Below are 20,783 nucleotides of genomic sequence, written 5' to 3' on the forward strand. Positions count from 1 at the left end.
TTTTCAAATACATCAACAGCAGTTTTAATACTGAAAAAAAATAGGTTATAAACAATACAAACAGGTGTTTCTAACATTGGCAATATTTAACTATTGGGCCAGTCTCATTTGAGTGGAAATATAATCACATTGATAACACAGTACATGACAGTTCCTAAAACAGCAAGTGTTTCCCTACCTATGATCTTTAGAAAAGAATGCTATAAAAATATTTTTCTTATTCAGTTTGCTGCCATGCTAATGGAGCATTCTAGATTCTCCATGCACCATTGCTGAGGAGTGACTAACTTCCGCTGTCACCACCATTCCTGCAGTCAGTAAGTTTCCAAGGCACTTTGTAAGAACTCCAGGATAGCGAGGGGAAAGACTCCTCTTGTTAGCTGATCTTCTGGGCACACTTCTCCTTAAAGTTCAATATTAAACACTGTTATAACTGGGTTTTCTGAAACTTCATTTTCTATGTCCAGCCCTTACATTATTTTCCTTTTATTCCGAGCCACTCCTTCATTTTCAACTTGCTGAACAGGCAGGCAACTGCTTTTGGTTTCCATGGAAACTGGATTCCTGTGGTTATGGGTAGGTATTCTTGTCCCACCAACCTAAGAGATGAAGCAAGAGCAGAATAACTTAATACATTCACAACTTGCCTGCACACAACCTACACTGCATCATTTACACAGAGACTCTCAACTTGGTAATGCCCCTTTGTAAATTTTTAAGTCCCAGCCACATGGCTAACTTAAGAGGTTTTAATCTGACCCAGTTTTAAAAACATTAAACTTCTGGTAACAATGAGGAAAAAAGCTGGAGCAGGGCTCAGCTGTAAACTGCTGTTACATTTGCAAGATGCTGAAATATGAAATTAGAAAATGAGAAAAGGCCAGGCCTTTGAAACACTGCAATTCTGTAGAAAGGCAGGGGAGGAAGGAGAAAGTGAGGACAGAAAGAGGAAATACAAAGGGATAGAAAGACAAATGAGAGGACAGAAAGAAGATGGAGGAAGGCAAGGAGATAAGGAAAGGAGGAGGGAGAAGAGACCGAGTCTAAAAAAGAAGGAATAAAAAATATGAAAGGCAAGAAGGGGAGAAACAGAGGAGGAGAAAACTGGAGGTAGAAGAGAAAAGAGGATGCCAACAGAACAGGGAGGAAAAGGCCTAGGAGGTAAGAGGGGGTGGAACAGGTGAGAGGACCCCAGCTTGTACCCAGCCGAGGACCAGAGTCCTGCCTAAAGAGAAGACTTGGAAATGCTATAACCTTCCTGACCAATCAGACACCTTTCACAGGACCAAATGTGTATATGGCTTGCAACCATTTCCACAAAGATGCCTGTATCTACCTCAGATTCCCCTCACCAGCCTGCACCAGCAGTGCTTCTACACATCCTGCAGTCAGTCCCACAGATGGGAGGGTAAGGCTCTGACACACATTCAAACCGCTCTCTCTGTCTAACCTAATGAATAAACTGCCACATGGAGGTTCACTAAAAATCACCAAAATCTAGCGTCTCTACTTTCTCTCCCCCAAGCTTTTTTGGTTTGTTTTTTAAATTACAAGACTAGAAATGGGGCAAACTTGAGCACTTCAGTCAGACAGTATATCTGTTGGTCTCTGATGCTCATGTCTAGCAATATGATCGACTAGTAAGTGATGATTCTCAAGACACTTGTCACTTGCCCACTCAGCAGGCAGTTTTCCTGAAGGTACTCACGAATTGGGTTTTTGAGGAAGGCAAACGCTCTGAAAACTGTGTGTTCAGTAAACAACTATTATAGAACCTATAGTGGTGAAAGGGGAGCAGATGGGGCTGCAGTCCAGCTCTTGCTTGGTGTAGTAGTAGAAGGCAGATGCAGATCTACTGGAACATGGACAGATGGTCACACTAAGGCAAGGCTATACCAGAAGGGATGCAGACAAGTGCTTCACACAGGCTCTGACTTCCCAGTTTTCAGAAAGCTCTGATCTTTCTACATATATGCTAAGACTAGAATCCTACAGGTGCTGAGCTTGGTTGGGATTAAAGTCCTGTTTCTATGGCCTGGCTAGGAAGGCAGGGCAGTGATGTTGGGGTGGAGAATTGCAGTATACACAATCCTTTGCAATGTAAACACCAACACCCAACAACAACAAAATGAACAATTAAAAAGTCCTCAGTATTTGTTGGAAAAGCTATTTCTTAAAAGGGCTTCAGGGCGTTTACTGACTGGGCATAACAGAAAGATAAGGACAGGGTGTTTAGGGGACACACACACACACACACACACACATAGTTACTATAGGCTAGCTGTGGTGGGAGGTGTTCTGTTGACTTTCAAAACACACCAAGAGAACATTAGTTATCTGTCTATATCCCCAGTGCAGGGCTATGCAACAGTCTGGTCCTGGAAAATCTCAAGAGCATTTGTCTCTATACTGAACACTGCCCAGTAATACCCATGGCTGGATAGTTAGCATGTGTATTTGTGTGTACACATCCTAATACACAGAACTTCTCCTTGTCTAATGGAATTTTCTTGTTATACTGCAGCATATTTGACCACTCTGCTGAAAAAGTTATCCAAGAAATCTTTCAAGAAATTCTAAGGTATAATAAGCATTCAATATTTGTTGTTAGTCTATACACTCACTTCTTTTAAAAACAACTTGTATAAATGTTTTCTTCATTCAGGAGGCAGAGGCAGGCAAATCTCTTTGAGTCAAGGCAGCATGGTCTAAAGAGTGAGTTCCAGGACAGCCAGGGCTACGAAGAGAAACCCTATCTTGAAAACAAATAAAGAACAAAAGTTTTCTTTAACTTAAAGTTGTTCAGATCTAAGGTATTAAACCATTCATTTTCACCAAAAGGAATAAAACACCCCCATACAGAATTATATGTTATAGTTGGCAGGCTATGATTAGTGTTTCTAAATTAAAAGAAAAGTATCTTTTTAGAATATAGGTTTTCAAAAACATTTTTCTAATTATTATTTTGAAGTTACTTAAGAAATTTTCTTAGATTATAAAAATCACTAGTTATAGTTTTCATAAACTAAAAATAGTCACTGAAACCAAAGATAAATAGTGTTAACTAACTTTCTCTATGTTCTCAGTTTCTCAACCAGTTTGGCACCTTTCTACTCTCTTGTGAAAGCTCACTAGGAATGAGGTGGATGGTTGCTTGGCAAGTAAACAGAATGATTTTCTCATGGTGACACCGGGGTGGAGAACTAAGAGCACGCACAACCCCATCCAATGTAAACAAGACAAACAGCATCAACTATTAAAAAGCTCTTGGCAATTGTAGGAAAGCTATCTTGTCAAAAGTAATTGGGGACAGTCACAGACTAATTGGGCAAAACAGAGAAAGGGAAAAAGAAGACAGTGTTCACAAGACACACGTATGAGCTCTATGGGAATTCCCAGGGAACCGGGCAGAGGTGAAAGACCTCAGTAATCTGACTAGAAGGTGTTTAGCAACATGTCAGGAAATCACACTGGATTTGTGCTTATGGACATCTGGATTCATTTGCAGACTGCAGCGTGCTTCCTGTGGCTAAGCTCAAACTGAACTGGTGACATGACAAGGAATGAATGGCATGGTAGGGACAGTGTAGAGAATGTCTGCAGCTGCATGTCTTCAAACTCTAGGTTAAAAAGGTCACTCAACTGATATTTCTAGAAGGGCTTTATAATGAGTATAACACTAATAATAATAATTCAATAAACCCTAAGTTTTAAAATACTTAGAATAAGCTGGGTGGTGGTGGCGCACGCCTGTAATCCCAGCACTCTGGGAGGCAGAGGCAGGCGGATTTCTGAGTTCAAGGCCAGCCTAGTCTACAGAGTGAGCTCTAGGATAGTCAGGGCTACACAGAGAAACCCTGTCTCGAAAAAATCAAATCCAAAAAAAAAAAAAACTTAGCATAATAGAACTTCACTCTTAATATTTTACTGTATTTTTAATAAGCCACTTTACTAATTACTAATGTTTGCTTTTAAGTATTTATCTTAGTCAATTTTTAATTATATCATAATTTTATTATATGAACTCTTTTGCAAATTGCTTCAATTGTTTAATGGAAGAAAATACAAGTTTGCTTTGGGCACACACTCAGGCACTGAACTTCTTGGATGCCTCTGCATGCACACATACAGCAAGCAGAGAAGAGAACATTAATTGTAAAACAGATCTTACCTTTGGTTGTGCTGCAGGGCGCAGTGATTTAGGTGGAAAAGTGCAAGGTATTCGTCCATGATGGATGTGATACGGTAACAGGTAACTGGGATCTAATGGGACCCAAGGAACTGAGAGACTGGAGGGTACACCAGGAAGGTCACAATGTGCCTTATGCAAATTATATGCTGTTCTAGTAACTTTTCCATCTGAGGTCTTGTAGATCAGAAGTGAAGAATCTTCTGCTGCATGAGACAGCAAGTAGGACCCTTCCTGCAAGCTGCATCCAACACTGAGACTCAACTTACAGTTTATGGTGCCAATCTCATCATGTTCTCCTAACCCCACAGAGCAAAGCTGAGCTGCCACGGGAAGAGAATGCCACTTTGGAAAGTATTTCAGGACCAGCAAAAGTAAAGATTTCAGAAACCTTTAAAATTGCTTTATACCCTTCAGGCAACTAATCAAAGTTTTTATTCTGAAATTCAATCTGTAAATGTCAGTCATTTAATGGATAAACAATCCATCTAACTCTCTAATCCATGATATTATACTCAAAACATATATTTTCATTCATTTAACACTATATTTACATTGTTTCTAATAGGTAAGAGGCTAGAGACACAAAAGTGAATGTGACATGTCCAGGACTCAAAAGTGTCAGAAACAGGCAAGGGAACATGCAGGGAAGATGTAGGAACCACAGCAGGCTTGTGTTAACAAGCTACCTGTTATACTACCCACCACCCACTTCCATATTAAGTCCTTGACACAAGCTTTTGAGATTCACTCCAACTGGGCATAAATTACTATGAGTGATGCTAAGCAATTTGCCCACAGTTCTGCACATAGTAGATCTATACATAGCTCAATACAGAGCTGGCTTTTGGTCTGCGCACTCACAATCCTCTATTAACACACATATTGATGATGGCCAATCTACATTTTCTTTGCTTTTTGGAAAGCTGTAAGAGATTTAATCACCATAAAAAACAAAAGGCACATGGGTAGTAGACTACATTTTCTTGAGAATGCGCAACCTCTGGGTGAAAGAGCCAAAGAGAACAGATCTTTTCCACATTATTAAAATGAAAATGATCAGCTTTAGTTATACAGAGTTACCCACAAATATAATGAGCTACATTTTCACCAACTTTCAAACCTGAAAGTAACTAGTGTTGACAAAGGAGGTCAGAGAATTATTCTTAGCTTCTACGGAGGCTTTTCCCTCCCTCATCACTTTCATATAAGGAAGCAAATGACTATTTGGTAGGCAGAATAAACAACATTTTAAATATTGAGTTTCTAATCAATGAAACTCATGTCTTAGAAGATTGACAGTTTGAGATCAAACTGGGCTATACAGCAAGATGTTCTTTGTGTTTGTGTGTCTGTGTGCATATGTGTATAGTGTGTACGAGAGAGACAGAGAGAAATATGAACAAAATTTCAGTGCAGCCAGACACTAACATGTTATCTTTCACTCCTATTTTTAATTTTCAACTTTGATAAAATACCTTTTGCACTTATAGTTTTTTCATCTATTTCTAACAGCACATTATCAAAGCTTCTAATAATTGCCAGCAAAGAAAATAAAAATTTCTATGCAAATACCCCATAGTACTTACCTACATAACTTCTTTAGAATATGCTGGAGAATGTTAAATAAACTTGAAATCCTATTAAACAGAAGAGAAACTAATATGAAATTAAATTGAAATAAACAAAGCTAGGAGCATAACCTCACTAATACCATGTGTGGCCTACTGCTCACAGTCAAAGGCGGCAGCAGGCCACCAATGCCAAACAAGGACCAGCAAGTCCAACTGTGTTAGAGCAGTTATAATCGTGTCATTTAAAAATACCCAAATAAAATAAAAATATAGAACAGCTGTACTCAGTTGCCAAGAAAACTGACTTTATGTACGTGTGATGACAGACCAGTCAAAGGGAAACAAGTGTTGCATTTTAACTGTTTGGTGCCTCATCTACATGCAAACTTATTTCCACTGGTATTTCTTTTTAATTTTTTTTTCACTGAGAGAAGCGAGGCAAGGGGTTAGTTAGTAATATAATGAAAGACTTCTCTGTGTACACATATAAAGCAATTCTTAGAGAGTGGACTTTTGTGTAAACAGGGTTCAAATGTGACTGTTCCCTCACAAATCTATGTCAAATGGAGCTTTGCCGTTAACAGTGGTGACTTCAGCACTGCTGGAATGAACCACTCCCAGTCCCAGCCTCTCTGTATGAAATGGCCATGAAATAGCCTTTCCTGCCAAGTTGTGTGATAGAATGAGATCATCTGCATAAGCTTTTCCCCCACAATGAGACACTCAGAGTTCTGAGGAACACTAATTTACTTCTGATGTCTAATATTAGGTAGGATGGGGAAATTTCAGAAGTCAGGATGTCCAATCAGTCACATAATTCTGAGGGCTGAAAGTCTGTCTCATCCCCCCCTTATCTACACAGGGCTATTCCCTGCACGTTACAACACACTCTCTGGCTCTAGCCTCCTTTGTATGAAGTGGAAAAACTGGTGTTGCTAGCAGTATGCTTCACTGTAGATGGAAACAAAGTAAACTGGGTTAGGGAACCTCAAGATCTAGAGAGTAATCAAACATCATCACTACTCAGAGGGAACGGAAAAGTCACCATCACATTACATGAGCTCAATCTTTTCAATGCCCACCACAAAGCACTTCCTTACTTGAGTGCTGCAAGTTTTTCTTTTAATTCTTCTGAGGTAATTTCTTCTAGCATGAAAAGCTTTGAAGTAAATGCATCAATATGCCCTAAAAGAAAATACAAAACTTAAAGAAACCCAAATCATCGTGGTTATAAAATAGTAAAAAAAAAAAAAAAATCAAGTTACTTAGGCTCTCTATATAAAGATGTTCAACTATAAAGGACTTTGTATTTAAAAGGAGAGATATATTTCACTGGGTATCAAGAAATCTTGAATTTAAAATGATATACAGATTATGGTATGTTTCATGGTAAAATATTTGTTATATATAAAAAAGTTGGCACATGTCTTATATACCCCAAAGAGAATTATTACTCCAAACCTCTAATTTAAGAGATATTGGTGATTCTGAATCTCACTAAAGCTGCATCTTCATGAAGTTGTAAAGAGAAGAATGAGTTCACCATGTAAACAATCAATTAAAAGTTGTAGATTGGGTATGCTCCATAAGTATCAAAGACACATTATTATGAAACATAAAAATATAGCTTATTTTTTTATTAAAGCAATCATAAAGGTCTCTGTGAGTAATGCAATCTATTCAAAGTCTTATTTTCTTGCATGTCTGATATAAATCTACAATCCACAAACTCCAATATTATATTCTTAAATTATGTTTCTGTTGTAGAAAGTAATGTGTACATTTTAAAACAAAATAAGCAGAGGCACGCACAGAGGTGCTGTTATATACTAAGTGACAAAGGAGGTCCTGAGGCAAATGTAATGCACGTGGGACAACAGGAAAGCCATGGTATTACTATTGTATTAAGGTTAAAACCATCACTGTGTAAGAGTAACACCCAGGGGGCTGGAGAGACGGCTCAGCAGTTAAGAGCACTTACTGTTCTTCCAGAGGTTCTGAGTTCAGTTCCCAGCAACCACATGGTATGTGCATAAAGACAATATACCCATATACTAAAAATGAAATGAAAATCAAAAAATAAGTGAGTAAATCTTAAAAAAAAGGGTAACACTCATCAATGCAGGAAATAATGCTTTAGACTTATTTATATTTTTATGTTTTAGATTTTACTTATATTTTTAACTCCTAATATTTTATTGTCAAAAGAAATTGCTTAGAAAGTAGGTATCAGTCATTAGGACTACAAAAATTGCATATAGTTTATTACCTCCTTTCCATATCTAGCCTACTTTAATCTTATTTGCTTTATGTTCAAAGAACTTAATTAGAAACATTTTTACCAGATGTCTTCCCACCCAGACAACATATCTGTTATTTGTTATTTCTTAAGCCAACTTAAGTTTCATCTCTCCATCTCTAATGCTATTATATGTGACATTCCTAATAATAAAGACACATTTTAATGGTCTAACAGCTATAAAAAGAGGATATTAAGTGCAAAAATGTATTTTTGGATGTTTAATAAATAAACCTGAGACTACTAACAGAACTTACCTTTTAAAAAACAACAATAAAAGTATGTAGTATAGTATCCAGCAAATATAGTCTATCAAAGAACTAACTAGACAGGGAATCCTGTACTAAGTGCTATGAAGGCCTACTTCTTCAAGGAAGCTATAGCTCTCAACAGTGGAGCTTTCTAATGTGAGGGTTCTAGTTAGTGAGTTTTTGTTTGTTTGGTTTGGTTTGGTTTGGATTTTTTGTTTTTCGAGATAGGGTTTCTTTATATAGTCCTGGCTGTCCTGGAACTCACTATGCAGACCAGGCTGACCTCGAACTCAGAAATTCGCTTGCCTCTGCCTCCCAAGTGCTGGGATTAAAGGTGCCTGGCTCTAGTGAGTTCTATTAGAGCCTGAGATACTTGTCTCCTCAGCCTTTGGGGTACTTGAGCCAGATTTGAGAAGCTGAAAGCTCTGGCCATTGTCCTTCAGTGACAACCAATGTCTTTTAGATCATACTTTAAGATGAATTACACTTGGGAGACACTGCTTTAGATAGCAAAAGTGAAGCCTCTATATTTATGAATCATTTACACATAATGCATATAGATGTCCCTAGCTTTACATGCAGTATAAGTTTGTAAAAACAATAATACAAGAAGAAATAACATATTTTGGTAATAAATGAGAAAATTTACAATTATTTCACTATTTTTTACATGTTTTACCAAAACACAGTCTCCGTTAATTGATGAAATATAAAAAATATGCATTTAGTACACTGCAATTTAAAACATCAAAAACAGCACAATTCTTCATTTTCAGAAAGTCTTACCACGGGTAGTGTGAACAGTGCCCACTGCCTTCTTAGATAGCTCCTGATAGAGAAGCATCTTTCCCCACTATGGCAACTGCACACTCTCATCTAAGTTAGGATCAACTCCCATACTCTGGTACGCTGCTGGTCTCTCATGTCCTAGCACCGCACATTTACATCATTTACATCATTAGGTAGTTAGCCTTTATCAAGTCTCTGTGGCAGCGAAGAAAGAGTCTCAGCGGTGGTAGTTTAACATTCAGAGAGTTAGCTATTTTTTCCTACAGCTCCATGCAAGTTTGATCACAATTTTACTTCTAGCACTACTATCTTTTGTGTCCCCCCACCCACTTAATCATTGCTGGCCAATTCCTTGATTTCATTATCTATTTTCATAAAATCTCCAACAGTTGATCACTGGGAGACAAGGAGTTGCCACACCATATCTGATTTCTGTACACAAACAGGTAAGAAGCACACAGCAACCTCTTTCACAAATTGAAAGAAAAAAAAAGGACATAGGAAGTCACTGATCATGTGTGTCTGTAATCTACTTCATAATTAGTGGACTGAGAAGCTGGCAGTGAGATTTATATTCAACTTCTACTCTTAATATACTGCCACAACTGAAGGTCATGCTTATAAGAACTGTGTAAAGTGAGCACTGACTAAATACCACCTCTATAGATTTGATAAACATAACACTGGACAGCAGACAGAGAAGTTGTGATAAGACTACAGATTTTCTTAAAGGAGCAACTCAAGGTTTTTAAGGCACAAGAGACACTAATCTAGAGAAGGCGTTGAGCATATTTATGCATAGCGAGCAAGCAAGCAAACAAAAGCAAATGTGTTGAATGCACCTGAAGACTATGAGCTATGATGGTATTCAGAGTGCCCTAGATTAGCAGCATTATTATCTGAGATCTGGTTAGGAACATGAAGACCCAGATCCCATTCTGGATAACCCAATCAGATACTCTAGACCAGCACTAAAACATTAGCCAGGTATGGCAGCATGGGACTTATTTCAGCACTTGGGAGGCTATGGCAGGACTGGGAATTTGAGGCCATCCAGATGTTTTATATATATATATGAACTCCCCCAGAATACTCATTACTCAGAATGGGGGGGGGGTAAATTTACAAATAAATAATCACTGTTTCTAGATCAGGCAAGAAAAGCACATAGCACTCACTATATATAGGACAGCATGCCTATGCTCTGTACTAGAAATACAAAGCTCTACCAGGCTCCAACCTCAAACTACTTACTGTCTAATAGGAAAAAGTGATGGCCCAAGAAAGAACAATGACGTAGGGAGTAACAAAGGGCAAGTGAAAGAACACATTTAGAGATCAAAAGGAGGAGAAGACTGGGGGAGCTGGGAGCTGGTAGGGCAGACAGATTAATCAATATCTCCTTGTACTGGTATAGAGACCAAGACAAGAGATGACAGAGATGTTTATCATGTAACATTCCGATGTGAAGGAACAGAATAAACAATGAGAGCAAGTAACTTGTCATGTGAAACACATTAACAAGAACCCTGGCGACATCTTTCAAAGTCCTGCTAATTTCTTTCTGCTCAAAACTTCAAAACCGAAATAAAGTCAAATGTTGTTTCAAGATGAGATTTCTAAGACAATGCTATTATAACTGTAAGAAAATTACAACATGTGTTAATCAATTTTCTAGCTCACTGATACTCTCTGTCACTGTTAACTACAGAGTCAGCATAAGCAGAGAATGGAAAACAAAGAAGTACAAACTGGAAGTATGTACAGCTGAATTCAAAGGTAAGTACTTAAAGGGAGTTAGTTACAAAGGGGAAAGGACTCCTATAGACTCACCAACATAAAACGAGCAGTTGGAATGCAATAAACTTTCAGTCCAGAACCGACAGAGCTCGCTTTCAGTCAGAGCTTCAACTCCATAACAACCTTGATACTCTACTTTTGGTAGCACGTAAACTGGAAATTGCTGCAATGCAAAATTGCATTTTGTCAAAGCTCTAGATCTGATCTCCACACACATGGTACACAAGTGCCCACAAATCATAAATACATATAATAAATCAAACCCCAAACAAAAACAAACTTTGCTTTCCAAAGAAAAAACATTTGCCTATATAGCCAGTAACTTTTGAATGCTTGTAGGAAATTTAACTTTATTTATTTTGCACAGTATAGGATTTGGGAAGGAAGATATGGATACATTTGCATCCAAGGAGTAGATTCAGGAAGCTAAGGATGGATAAGGGATCACTCACCCTCATCCATTACCCTTATCTCCAACATAAACAAGCATACTCCCTGCCAGGGAATGATTCACAGAAGATTCTTTGGGACAGAGCCTAGTACAGACAATTTTTCATAGGTCCAAAGCTAAATGCTAGAAGGCAGTAACTAACAAATACTAATAATTTTCAAAAGAAAAGAGAAATGACCCTCCCCTCTAGACATTAGCCACTTAAAGTCCCTGAGCAGCTGGTTTTCTAAGAATGAGCATTAATAACCTTTAAGAACAACTGTGGATGCTACTATCTTTACAACACAAAATGCTTTATTCCAAGCACTAAGTATGTAACAAATCATCCATTTAGAACTTACTGGTCAGGAGATCAAGCAGATGGAGCAAGATGATTATGCCCATTACTAGTCTAAGGGAGAATGTGCAAGCAAGTACCTTCTTGCAGAATACTGTAGCAGATGTGTTTTCTGCCAATGAAAACTTAATTCTTTCTGATGGTGCTGGACATTAAACCCAAAGTCATGTACACGCTACACAAGTGCTCTAGTACTGAGTTATGATACATCCCCAGCCTGAAAATTCTACTCCCAACAGGATTCTTCATTCCCTGCTACAAAAGAAACAAGGTTTATAGTACCTACTCAAGTGACTTAGCTAGTTAGCATTTTAAAATTAAAATACGGTATTTTTTTCCCAGATCTAAAAACATTTAATTATTTCTCAGTTTCTGGTTTACCTAACATGGTTTAGTGTCTTTCACATACCAGTGGTGCTAAGGAAAATTCAAACACAGCATTTCAGCCATCAACACACAGAATAGTGTGCTTTGTGTGACTACTGATTTCTATAAGAGGTTGAGTGGTAACTCCTAAAGGTAATACTGCCTATAATGTAATGCATGTAATAAACTGGTGACCCTGCTAAAATGTAGACTTAGGTGGTGCCTAAGATTTTGCACTTTTTAGAAGTTGTAGTTCTAAGGATCATAGTTTGTACCTGCAATAAAGACCACAAAGTAGCTTATTAATAAAAAAAATGATTGGATTAAAATCATTAAAATCATCAATATGATAATTCCTTAGCAAATGAATGATAAATATGATTAGGTCTCCTAACTTTAAAGCAAATAGAAGCTGGAGACAAATTTTCCATTTTCTATTCCATCTCCAGAATGCTGAGAAATTTGGGCTACTGAGATAGCCCAGCAGATAAACTGCTGAAAAACCTAACAATCTGAATCCATGCAAAATACAGAAGGAGAGAACAGACTCTAGGCAAGTTGAGCTCTGATCTCCACACATTTCATGGCACATGATTTACATATATACAGTAAATCAAAAAATAAACAAAAAACCTCAAGCCTCATGTCAGAGAGCTAAGAAATGTGTGCAGTGACATGGTTGATTACGGCAAAAATAGAAAAGAACAGATGATGCAAAGCAAAGACAATTACCTTTCTGTATCTTAAACGAATTATAATATTATTTACACATGGAAAGAAATATTCAAGATACAGATATATATTTATATATTGTATATTTACATATTTGTTTGTACATATATATGTATATACATACATACACACACACATATATATGTGTGTATGTATGTATGTATGTATAGTTGAGGGCAGTGTGCTTCTCTTTGATATAAAAACAAGTCTTAAATCTGACTTTATTTCTGTATGCATTCTACTGCCATCTCCAGGAAGTAGGGGGAAGAGCCTGAATGTTTTCTCTCTTCTTAATATCTACAGTTGAAGTGCAAATCACAATTTGCATCAAGATCTGTGATGTGAAAGTTTCCCCTTTCCCCAGAAGGGCAAGCAGTAGTCTATGATGCCCAGGTGAAAGCTTTTCTTGCATCTGTTTGCCAGTTTTTTACATAAACCTCTTATATGTGGTTAACTGGCAGTCAAGAGCTAGCAGCTACTTAGTGGTTAGGTGGCCTGGAATCCACAGTTCTGCACAGAATGTGTAACCTTCAGTTTTGCCTTGGTCGACATCAGCCTTGCTTCACTTCTGTTCTCTCAAACTGGCTGCTCTTGAAGTTCTCTTCAAACAGCTTTAATAAGCACAGGTGCTGCAGGCTTTTTGTTGTTGTTGTTAGCTTTGAGACAGGGACTTATTACTCTGTAGTCCAGGCTATAGACTGGCCTGAAACTTATTATATAGAGTAGTAGCTGGCTTCAACTGCTGACAATCCTCCTGTCTCAGCCTCCCAAGTGCTGGGATTATTATTAATCAGAGTTTTGTTGAGGAAGATATCAACAACACAAAACTGCAGAGTTAAGGAAACAAAATCAGAGATGATATTCTTGAACATCAGGAATTAGATTTGCAAACCTGAAAACCTTGTCTGAACAAGCTGCTTCTCATGGAGTTAATATTGCAAGGATACATTCTTAAATGGCAATATTTTAAAGTTTTTCAAACTAGTGTGGACTCCTTACAAAGACTCCTAGCTTTCCAATTCCCCAAGTTTTCTCATCCCTTACCGAGATTCTGTGTTGCTAACATTTCAGAAAAAGACAAAAGTGGAGCACAAGTCCAGGGGTGCATTACAGTATGGAAGTTACACACAAAGAACAAGCCTGCCAGGAAAGCTTCCAAGCTTTACTCAGAGTTGGGCAGTCAGAATATGACTTCTATTTAGATATTCTTTGGGGCTCAATTGTTTTGACATCTTAATAAATAATTTTCTCCTAGATGGTTATAGCTTGATATTTATAAATTTACTTTTTGAGTGAATGACAATGATCCTACCAGGTTATGTTGGTCAAGAATTAAACTGGTGTCCAAAATTTCCCTGTGCTATTTTTACTTAAGAGATACTGGCATCAACAGTATTTTGAACATATAAATAAAAGTGATACAGATTCACAGGGTAGAATGTGAAATAATTGAGGTTGCCTACAAAAAAATGAGAGCACAAATAAGTATAGAAATAAAACTTAACACACACACACACACACACACACACACAATGGGGGATAGACTGTTCAGCAGTTAAAAGCACTGGCTGCTCTAGGATCTAGGTTTGATACCCAGAACTCATATGTTAGCTCATAAATGCCTGTAACTCTAGTTCAAAGGGATCCAACTCCCTCTTCTGGCATCTTTAGACAATAGGTACACAGGGACATGCAGGGAAAACACCAAATCACATAAAAGAAAATAATGAAAAAGTTTTTAAAAAGAACACAATTTAAGAAATTGTCTTGGCCTGGAGAAATGGCTCACTGGGTCAGTTGCTTCCCACCAAGCCTCATGACCAGGGTTCTATCCTAGGAACCCACATAGCAGAAGAAGAGAACCAATTTCCAAAAGTTGTCTCTGACCTCCACACCTTCATGTATGCATACATGTATGTGTATGTGTGTATAAACACACACCCTCTCTTAATAAATGGAAATTAAAAAAAAAAAAGAATGCTTTTAAGAAACAATAAAAGAAGCCAGGCAGTTGTGGTACATGCCTTTAATCCCAGCACTCAGGAGGCAGGGGCAGGCGGATTTCTGAGTTCCAGGCCAGCCTGGTCTTCAGAGTGAGTTCTAGGACAGCCAGGGTTACACAGAGAAATCCTGTCTCGAAAAACCAAAAGGGAAGGAAGGAAGGAAGGAAGGAAGGAAGGAAGGAAGGAAGGAAGGAAGGAAGGAAGGAAGGAAGGAACGAACAAGACACTTAAGTACTTTTTAGTAGATACTTCAGTACGTCTTAGCAACCAATTAAAACATGCTTCTCTTTATTTACCATACTCCAGAAGTCAAGTGATCTAAGAGAAGCTCAGTTACAAAAGGGACACCGGGAAAGCTGTAACAATCATTTCCTTCCTTTTCTGAGGAGACTTTACATCACACTCTAAGAGGAGCCACAGGGGAAAGACAGCAGAACCTGGCACCCTAGCAGCCCTAAACTCTAGGACTCTTAAAGCTTCAGTTCCTAAAAGATGTTGAGAAATGTCTCAGGGTAATGAAAGGGCTCATAGGCAACAGGGAAATGCAAAGCCATACACAGAGAGGAGTGCCAGTCTGGTCAAATCAATCTAAATGAATTTCCCTAGAGTTTCTATGTACTAGTCAAGGCAATTACCAACATTTATGATGATGGAGCATGTATCTTATTAAGACTAATTTCAACATCTTGCTAAAAGAAGTTGACCCAGAAATATTATAGGAGTGATCAGTAATTTAAAATCAAATTTTGTGAGAACGTCATATTCAGCATTTGGTATTATCATTCACACTGCCACATCACAACTCTCAGATAACTTACTCTTCTGATCTTCTTCCGTTTTTTGGAGCGTGGCCTTGTCTCTACCCTCTGGACGCTGCACCGCACAAGTAACAACAGGTCTTGTAGGCTGAACAACTTGTAGACAAAGTTTCCTTCTTGAGGAGCTATATATTCTGATGTATCTTCCACATAGTCTTGAAGTTCATATGGCAATCCTTTAAAAACATTCTTCATTACCATTTAAAAGTATGTGACCCCTTTATGCATTGTAATCTGGAATATAGCAACTCAATTATTGTGACTGTCAATTCTCCACCTTGGGCCATATTTACTTACTGACACTGTATCAGAGAGCTGTCAACCAGAGCTTTAAAGTTCTTACTTTTTACAAATACCTCCATGAGCACTAGGTGAAACATGTATCAGGGTGATAAGCATTAACTTAAAAGGTCCTGCTAGTTCCAAGGCAGGAGGAATGAGGAGAACTGTCACACTCATTCTGTAGTCCACTACAGAGCAGATGGAATGTCTGGGTAGGCCAATGACTGCGATCCCCTCAATAAGCTTAATAGCCTAAGCACATGCCAGGCAAATAGATTATAGCACACAAATAAATTGGACAGATATACAATGAGGACATAGTAGAAACTGAAATAGTGATCAACAGACTGAAATAAAATGTTAGTGACTAGGTAAAAATTACAAAATGGGTTATAATAGTATGAAAGAAGGGAGAAAAGCTAAGGAAAAGGAATAGACAAACTGGTAAGCTTTTGATATTCACTTACGTCCTTTAGGCTTCTGAAAAGCAGAGGGCCAACTGGATTTTGGCCAGGTAGAGGCATCCGAAGCAGCAGAGGGTTGCTCAGAAGCAGATGGCTGTTTAGATTCTTCTGAATTAGTCAAGGGCAACTCAGGTACTTTCCTGGAAACTGGTTTTAAAAGCTCATCCTGCATTTTTAGAATTTCTCCAACTGGATCAAATTTTTTATAGACTCTTTTGATAGGTTTCTTTAAAACACAAGATTCCTCAGAAACAGCAGTAGTAGCCTGGTTTCCTGCAGAAGGCTTTGCTAAAGAATTTGGACTAGAACCTAAATTAGCTGTCTTTCCATCAGTACTTTTACTCTCTGTATCAATGATTAAGCAGTCCTCATCTGTATCACTGCCACAAGGAATCCCTTTCTCGCTTTCAGCTGTTTCTGATACAGTAGCTGTTTTGGTGGGATTGTCTGCATTCCCCTGAACAATCTGTCTTTCATCATTGGTACGCAGCACAGCTACATCACTCTCAGTTCTGTGGACTTCATTATCTTGTGTTAAAGATTTTGCATTGGCACTGGGAACCTCTTCAGCACATGGTTCAAGTCCTTGATCATCTTTATTTTTGCACCCTTCAGAACCACTTTCCACACCAGAGAATAACTGCTTCTCCTTCTGTAATTGTTTCAAGAGAATCTGACATAAACTTCTAGAATCATCAGTAATGTTTGGTGCAGCTGATTCCTCAGGCATAGCTGGTGCCACAGGCATAGTTGGTGCCACAGGCAGAGCTGGTGCCACAGGCACAGCTGGTACCACAGGCACAGTTGGTACTTTGGGGGCTGTGTGGACATCTGTCATGATGGGTGCAGAGGAGTCACTTTCTGAACTTGGTGACCTGGGTGGACTAGTAGTAGTTACTCCAAAGGTTTCAAGTTCTGTGACATCACCATCAAAGTCCATATCCAAATTTTCCAGAGTCTCAATTTTTCGGCACTCACTAGCTTCAGTGGATATCTTGGAAGAAAATATATTGATACATTATTAGGGAAAAGTCATGTCACAGTTACTTCACGCCCTTATTCCCTAACATCATAGTTCATGTCTTTAAAAGTAGAAAGTTGTTTTGGTGAGTAAAAGGATTTCTATGCAAACATAGGAACTGAGTCTAAATCCCCAGCACCCAAACAAAAGCCAGACATGGTGATGTGTGCCAGCAATCCCAGTGTTCCAGGAGAGGAGGGAACACAGTGAAGGAAGATCTCAGTGACTTGCTAACGAGCCAATGCAGCTGAAAAAGCTACCTTTAGGGTCACTGAGAGAGTGTATTTCAAAAACTAAGGTGGGGAGGAATAAAGAAAGATGCTTGATGTTGACCTCTGGCTTCTACATGTACATACATACACTACATGTTCCTCCTAGCTTATTATTCATACAACACAGCAGAAAGAAAAGTCTAATGGCTCCAAAGTGTACATAACTTGATTCAAGTACTTAATTTTGTATTCTCCTTGAAAATGTTTACATAGACTGTCAAGGTATAATAGCACAGGAAAATACATTTATGAAATGCCATACCTAAAGAGGAATATTCACAAATGAGGAAACAGACAAGACCACCAAGAAGGCACAAGAGATGCTCATGCTCACTGCATATACTCTGGGAGTGAACCCTGAACTTAGCTGAGGAGGACAGTTTCTTCATGGCTGTCAGGTAAGGGTCTCTCTAATATCAAGCAGTGGAACTTTGTACATCCGCTTAGGGTAAATACTGAGTAACATACTATAAGGTAAAGATGGATAGGAAGTGGCTCTTGATATAGGAAGAAGAGGCTCTTGGTATTCTGGGACACAAAGTCATTGAAGTTGTAGTTTTTATGTACTATAGTCATAGCAAAACTACAAATAGCTTTAAACTATTCAAGAATAATCTACCCTCTAGTGAAGTGAAGATCCAAAAGTTCCTGCTTCCATAGACCAAAGTGCTAAGATTACAGATATTATTATACTATGTCTAGCTGTTTATTTTACAGTTTATGGCACCGAAGATTGAACCCAGGGATACTCGTGTAGTAGGCAAGTATCCCATTCCTCAGCTGTAATTTCCAGCCCTGGAAGAGTGAGTACTTTACTTTAATAAATGCCATGAAGGGCTCAGTGGTTAAGAACACAGACTGCTTTTCAGGAGGTTCCAAGTACACATCCCAGCAACCACATGAAGGCTCACAACCACCTGTAATGGGATCTTCTGGTGTGTCTGAAGACAGCTACAGTGTACTCACATATAATACATAACTAAATCTTTAAAACAAACAAACAAAAAAACAAACAAAAGCAAGCCATGAAAATCTGACCATGAGCTAAGTCTATTCTAGACCTCTAGGACAGGGGTTGGGAGAGTAAGTGTGGCAGCAATTAAGCAGCAGAATTGGTTTGTAGCAATTACCTGATCTCTCTGAACTTCAGATCCCATATTTCTAAGGCAGAAAAAATAAGGCTACTTTTTATATTTGTTCTAAAGATCAAATGAGACATTATATGCAAGGATTCTCTTGACATTGTGTCTGGCACATAGTAAGCAGCCCTCTAATCCATGACAGCTATAACTAAGTGAACAGGTGCAGCACAAAGGGAGACGATATGCCTTCAACACAGGGACAATCTCACATGATAAAGTTAAAACAGAACTGGACAGAGCACCAAGAAATAGAGAGAGAAGGAACAGAGGCAATGTTAGCAGAGTTCAGGGCAAGAGTAAAAGGAGGAAAGACACAAATGTGACAGAAACGTCACCACATCTGCTCGATGGACTGTCTCCAAGTAAGTAGATACAGATTCAGAAAGGATAAATATTGATAGAAACAAAGATATAAGAAGAATCTGAAATGTATATCCTATACAGTCTATGTATTCTCTTTTCCTCTGAGAACCCAAGGGCCTTTCTAAAAGTAGACTATAAGTTAGTAAAATCTCAACATTACACAGAGCAGAATTTGCTAAGGTTCTGTTCCAGTTAAAAAAGAAATAAAATTAGAAATTATTAAGAAAATCTTAAACAATAAATCCAAAAACCCAGAAAATCAAAACACATCTAAAACTACTGGTTAAAGGAGTTGAGATGAGAATTTTAGAACACTTAAGCAACAAAATTTAGAATAAACATTTGGGGTAATTAGTATCACAATCTGGGGCTCAGCACACACACCACTCACCCCTCAGAATAATTTTCACACACTGTTGCTGGAGCCTTGGGAGACACTAGCTATCTAAGAACCATACTACTGCAAATGTGAGTCTGAAACTTTCCAAAGAGATGGGGTAAATGGGGTGCTTCTGTGCTACCCTCTCTCACAGTATTATGTGAAACTGTGAAAGTCTTGCTGGGAAACTGAGTTCTGCCTTGTTCCCCTCATCCTGTAATACTTATTGCCAAAGCATAGGCTTTTGGTTGTTTCTTCAAAACTAACAAATACCATCAAAAGCATAAATGACCCTAAGCTGTGGCTTGCCTTCTAGATTCCTGGACTCCCCTCTATCTCAGCTTTGTGATTCCTTATTATCTTATTAGCTACCCCCATGCTAGTAAGAAGTATGTTCATATATTTTGTCCAGCAATCATTTTAGGTGTCATCTGTAATGGGAAGGTCCATTACCAGACTCATTCTGTGACTTTTATCCTTCTTAATCTACTTTGTTTCTTTGTAATACTTCTCATCTGATATGCACCTGCCACCAGTATATATTCCAAAATTAAAATGTAAAAGAATAAAACATAAAACAATTTGGAATTGCTTTATGATACATCTTGAAAATACCAATGCTCAGATGGCAAACAGAAAAATTATAAACACGAAAAAGTGAAACATCAAGAGCCTTAAAAGAGTGTAAGTTCTTAAGGGTGGGAAAATATTTTATCTTATTTTAAATTCTTTGATTTCTTACTTGACTAAAAATCTGACTATATTTACTATCCCTGGGCTTTCTTGGTCCTTACTATAAAACAGCCCCATTTCTCTCCATTTTCCTATTTCTTTTTTTTTTTCATTTTCCTATTTCTTAATGTATCCTGTTTTTCTCCATAATATTTATCAGTATCTGCTATTTCTACTGTTGCATATTCAGTATGTGTTGTCTACTACAGTGTAAGCACAGAGACACACCAGGCTGCATTCCTATTATCCCACCCTTAGCACACAGAACAGAATCTACACAGTAAATATTTGCAGACATTTTCTATAAACAAAATATTTCACTTTAATAATCATAGTAAATTACCTTTATGTATACATTATTAAAACTAATATTTATACCATGCCAACTGTCACTGTAATGTTTTGCATGTGGTAGCTTGAACTCAAATCGCTAATAAGTAATGTGACAGTCATCTTACAGATGGCCTCTGATGAGACCATTCATTCTCTGCTCAGTTTTGAACTACAAAGTACTGTTAA

The 20,783-nt window shown here is 38.0% G+C and overlaps 1 protein-coding gene across 7 annotated transcripts in view; it reads right to left on the reverse strand.

The window, feature by feature from the left end:
• Ice2 (interactor of little elongation complex ELL subunit 2) overlaps window positions 1–20,783 on the reverse strand; it is a 38,343-nt gene continuing 17,560 nt past the window's right edge. For 4 of the 7 annotated variants that reach the window (XM_052187908.1, XM_052187910.1, XM_052187911.1 and 1 more), the window contains exons 10-16: window positions 16,359–17,349; window positions 15,610–15,785; window positions 10,936–11,065; window positions 6,864–6,948; window positions 5,779–5,829; window positions 4,172–4,430; window positions 1–599 (exon numbers count right to left, since the gene is read on the reverse strand). In XM_052187908.1, coding sequence (XP_052043868.1) covers window positions 471–599; window positions 4,172–4,430; window positions 5,779–5,829; window positions 6,864–6,948; window positions 10,936–11,065; window positions 15,610–15,785; window positions 16,359–17,349 — 1,821 coding nt within the window. In that variant the 3' untranslated portion in view covers window positions 1–470. Of the gene's footprint in view, window positions 600–4,171; window positions 4,513–5,778; window positions 5,830–6,863; window positions 6,949–10,935; window positions 11,066–15,609; window positions 15,786–16,358; window positions 17,350–20,783 lie in introns of those variants that run through there. The other 3 variants (XM_052187912.1, XM_052187913.1, XM_052187914.1) reach the window with 3 other exon arrangements.

This window comes from Apodemus sylvaticus, chromosome 7 (assembly GCF_947179515.1).
Source record: "Apodemus sylvaticus chromosome 7, mApoSyl1.1, whole genome shotgun sequence".
Classification (NCBI taxonomy): domain Eukaryota; kingdom Metazoa; phylum Chordata; class Mammalia; order Rodentia; family Muridae; genus Apodemus; species Apodemus sylvaticus.